At 44.3% G+C, this 4,655-nt stretch overlaps 1 protein-coding gene across 1 annotated transcript; it reads right to left on the reverse strand.

The window, feature by feature from the left end:
- Positions 1 to 442: 442 nt before the first annotated feature.
- LOC112519963 lies at positions 443 to 847 on the reverse strand. The gene has a single exon (XM_025128277.1). It carries the CDS (start codon positions 845 to 847, stop codon positions 443 to 445), a length of 405 nt encoding a protein of 134 aa, XP_024984045.1.
- Between the last annotated feature and the right edge of the window lie 3,808 nt (positions 848 to 4,655).

Consider the following 4,655-nt stretch of genomic DNA (forward strand, 5'->3'; position numbering starts at 1 on the left):
GCTGCTTGTTGCTGCTGTTTTGGCGAACAAGGAGAAGAAAACAGCACCCTCCAACTTGCTGCTAGCAGAAAGGGACCCTCCTCTTTGTTCTCCTCTATCCCTTTTCCCCCTTTTTCTTTCCATCCATCTCACCCTTTTCGAGAGTATCTTCCCAAAACCAACCAGAGGTTAAAGACCCTTAGGGAAGAAGAGAAATCATCAGGAAAATGGTGATTACCAAGGTGACACAGTAGGATAACCCCAAAAGACAGCTGGTACCCCCCCCCCCCCTTTTATGACACTAGGTGGGTCAATCCCCAAAGTTATCTACTAAAAGTAAGTTAATAAAAATAAAATAAAATGAAGATATATAAAAGAAAATACATAACAAAGAAAGGCTAAAAGAATACCGGGTGTTACAATCCTCCCCTCCTCGGATTTAATTTCGTCCTCGAAATTTTGCTCATTTGAAAAGGCGGGGGTAACGTCTCTTCAAATCCTCTTCCGCTTCCCATGTTACGTTTGAACCTCGGTGATGTTTCCATTGAACTTTAACCATGACAACTTCCTTGTGCCTCAACACCTTGGTATTTCTTTCCAAGATGGCTTCCGGTTCCTCAACACACCGGTTGCCTTCATCCACGTGAATCTCCGAAAGTGGAATTACACTTTCTTCTTCCGCCAAGCACTTGCGAAGGTAACAGACATGGAATGTGTTATGGATTCCCGCCATTTCCAGTGGTAGTTCTAACTTGTAAGCTTGTTGCCCTACTCTTGCCAGGACTTTAAACGGTCCAAAAAAACGGGGACTTAATTTCCCACACTTTCCAAAACGGATAACACCTTTCCAAGGGGACACTTTCAGCATTACACGGTCACCCACTTGGAATTCTACAGGTCGGCTCCTTTTGTCAGCTTAACTCTTTTGTCGATCTTGCGCCGCCTTTAAGCGTTCCCGGATACACATCACTTTGTCGGCCGTTTCCTGTACGATCTCGGGACCGGTGAATTGCTTTTCCCCTGCTTCCAATCAACACACAGGAGTCCTACACTTTCGTCCATACAGCGCCTCAAAAGGTGCCATCTTGATACTGGAATGATAACTATTATTGTAGGCGAACTCCACTAGGGGTAGGTGAGAATCCCAATTCCTGCCAAAGTCAATAACGCACGAACGCAGCATGTCCTCTAGTGTTTGAATAGTACGCTCAATCTGACCGTCGGTTTGAGGATGGTAAGTCGTGCTCAACTTCACCCTCGAACCCAATTCTCTTTGTAAACCGTTCCAGAAATGGGAGGTGAATCGGCTATCTCGATCCGATACTATTGATAGCGGTATGCCGTGCCTTGAGACTACTTCGTCGATGTATAACTTGGCAAGCTTCTCCATGGGCAACGTCTCACGCATTGCTAAGAAGTGAGCACTCTTTGTCAGCCGATCAACCACTACCCAAATCGTATCGTGGTTTCTTTGGGTCTTCGGCAGCTTAGTCACGAAGTCTATCGTAATGTGTTCCCACTTCCATTCTGGAATTTCCAAGGATTGGAGGCTACCATAAGGTCGTTGGTGCTCTGCTTTCACTTGCAAACATGTTACGCACCTCTCTACGAAACGAGCCACATCCAGCTTCATAACGGGCCACCAATATGTCAATTTCAGATCTCGGTACATCTTAGTGCTACCCGGGTGAATAGAGTATTTAGACTTGTGCGCATCTTCTAGTAACAGCTCATGATTTCCCCCAACCTTGGGTACCCATATACGACCCTGGTACAGCTTTAAGCCACGACCATCCTCCGTAAGAAGAATGTGTTGTTTCACCATAACCTCGCTCTTGAGGTTTTTCTCCAAAAGTGCTTCAGATTGTGCCTCTTTGAGCCGATCGATCAGACTGGACGCTACATCAATCCTGGTAAGCACGGCTTTCGTCCCACTACCGTACTCCTTTCGGCTCAAAGCATCCGCCACCACGTTCCCCTTACCCGGATGGTACAGCAACTCACAATCGTAGTCTTTGAGTAACTCGAGCCAACGCCGTTGCCTCATGTTTAACTCTTTTTGGTCAAAAATATACTTCAAACTCTTGTGATTAGTAAAAAGTGTGCACTTGGTACCATAAAGATAATGCCGCCAAAGCTTTAAGGCGAATACCACCGCTGCCAGCTCCAAATCGTGGGTGGGATAGTTTTTCTCATGGTCCTTGAGTTGCCTTGATGCATATGCTATCACTCTTCCTCTTTGCATCAAGACGCAACCCAACCCCATTTTTGAAGCGTCGCTGAAGACTACCAAATCTTCAGATCCTTCTGGTAAAGAGAGAATCGGGGCTTCACATAGCTTCCTTTGGAGAGTTCTAAAGGCATCTTCTTGCTTCTCTGTCCAGATAAACTTCACATTCTTCCTAGTCAACGCCGTTAAGGAAGAAGCGACCTTAGAGAAGTCTTGGATAAATCTTCTGTAATAGCCCGTCAAACCCAGGAAACTTCGAATCTCTGATGGGCTCTTTGGTGGTTCCCAGTTCATTATTGCCTCGATTTTGGATGGGTCCACCTTTACCCCGTCTCGAGTGACAACGTGACCCAAGAATTGGACCTCTTTTAGCCAAAAGTCACACTTGGAAAATTTTGCATATAATTTCTCTTTTCTTAATACTTCGAGAACTTCGCGAAGGTGCTGTTCATGATCTGACTCGTCCTTGGAGTAGATGAGTATGTTGTCAATAAACACTATTACTGACTTATCAAGGAATGGTCGGCACACTCGGTGCATCAAGTCCATGAATACTGCTGGCGCATTCGTCAAACCGAAAGGCATGACCAAGAATTCATAGTGTCCGTAACGAGTCCTAAAAGCAGTTTTCATCACATCATCTTCCTTTACCCGCACCTGGTGATACCCCGAACGAAGGTCAATCTTTGAGAAGCAACAGGCTCCTTGCAGTTGATCAAAAAGATCGTCGATTCTAGGAAGAGGATATTTGTTCTTCACGGTTGCCTTATTGAGTTCTCTGTAGTCAATACACATCCGCATGGTGCCGTCCTTCTTCTTCACAAATAAAACTGGGGCTCCCCACGGTGACGAACTCGGTCTAACAAATCCTTTCTCAATAAGGTCTTGCAATTGTGACATCAACTCTTGCATTTCGGAAGGGGCCAAACGGTAAGGGGCTCTAGCAATTGGAGTGGTTCCCAGAATAAGGTCAATGTGGAATTCCACCTGTCTCTCGGGTGGTAAACCAGGTAAGTCTTCAGGAAATACGTCGAGAAATTCATTGACCACTTTCACATCTCCAGTTCTTCTTTTCTCTAGTTTGGTATTCAACACGTATGCAATGAATGAGGGCACCCCTTAGCTAAGCACTTACGCGCCTTTGCCATGGATAAGAGTACTATATCTCCCTTCTTTCTTTCTCCATAAACCAGCAACGCGTCCCCGTCCAATAAAGGAATTCGAATCAATTTCTTAGAACATAAAATTTCCGCTTGGTTCTTAGCTAGCCAATCCATCCCGATTATTATATCGAATCCGCCTATAGCCATGGGTATAAGGTCCACTCGAAATTCCTTTCCTTCAATCCCCAAAATACAACCTCTAACAATTTCGCGCACCAAAACTTGACTACCATTTGCTATCTCTATGATTAATGCATCTTCTAGCGTACTAGGTGGCGTAAGCAAGTGTTGATAGAAAGCAGTGGACACAAAGGAACACGAAGCACCCGAATTAAAAAGTACGTGAGCAGGTACTGAGTTAACAAGGAACATACCCGACACTACATCTGTCGATGCCTTGGCTTCCTCGGTCGTCATCTGAAAGGCTCGGCCGGCTGCTCTCGGGATATTTTCTTTCCTTCCCTGGCCCCCTCCCGTCTTCATCTTCGGACAGTCACTCTTGAAGTGGCCCGGTTCTCCGCAACCGAAACAGATGGGTCCTTTAATCGGGCAATCATTTCTTGAGTGGACGGGCTTTCCACATTTATGACATTTTGGAGGAGTGGGGTTGGGGGTACACAAACCGTGGTGTTTAGTACGACATCTGGAACACCACTTTGCTTCATGTCTAGGATAGACTCCCCGATTGCTGTTGCTGGAATGATTTGATCTCTTGAAAGGTGCGTACTGATTTTCCCATTTCCTCTTTTCACCACTTGCCCCCTTCTCTTTTCTTCCTTTAGCATAGACCGTTTCCATGACCTTCGCTTCCTCAATTGCCTCCCTAAGGGTGGAGGCTCTGGAATTCCTGACCATTATCATCATGTCTGCGGGTAACCCTTTTAAATAAGCCTTCATCTTTTCTTTCTCCGTTGGGGCCACATGACCCACCAAATTCAGTTTTTCCAAGAATAGCCGTGTGTAGTGTCTTACTGACAAGTTTCCTTTCTTAAGGGTCTGGAATTCCTCTTCAATGCGGTCCATTTCTTGTTCGTTGCAATATTCCTCCAATACTTTTATGAAGCTTTAATAAGTTGTATTTACGTATAATCTACTTGCAATCTTGAGTTTTAAGTAATATGCATTAATAAACAGTACTTTATGTATAAAAAATAGTTTTTAAGAGTTTTTGTCAAATGCTTTATAATATAGTATAGATATAGATTAAATACTTATTATTAACCCCACATTAGAAAACATTTATTATGTTTAATGTCACTAATTAGAATCAATATATAATTAAA

This window comes from Cynara cardunculus (genome assembly GCF_001531365.2).
Source record: "Cynara cardunculus var. scolymus isolate 2C chromosome LG 10, CcrdV1, whole genome shotgun sequence".
NCBI lineage: Eukaryota > Viridiplantae > Streptophyta > Magnoliopsida > Asterales > Asteraceae > Cynara > Cynara cardunculus.

What these genes read in the sequence shown, in the direction of transcription:
- LOC112519963 (XM_025128277.1), bottom strand. Translation starts at nt 847, where the DNA reads ATGCTGAAAGTGTCCCCTTGGAAAGGTGTTATCCGTTTTGGAAAGTGT.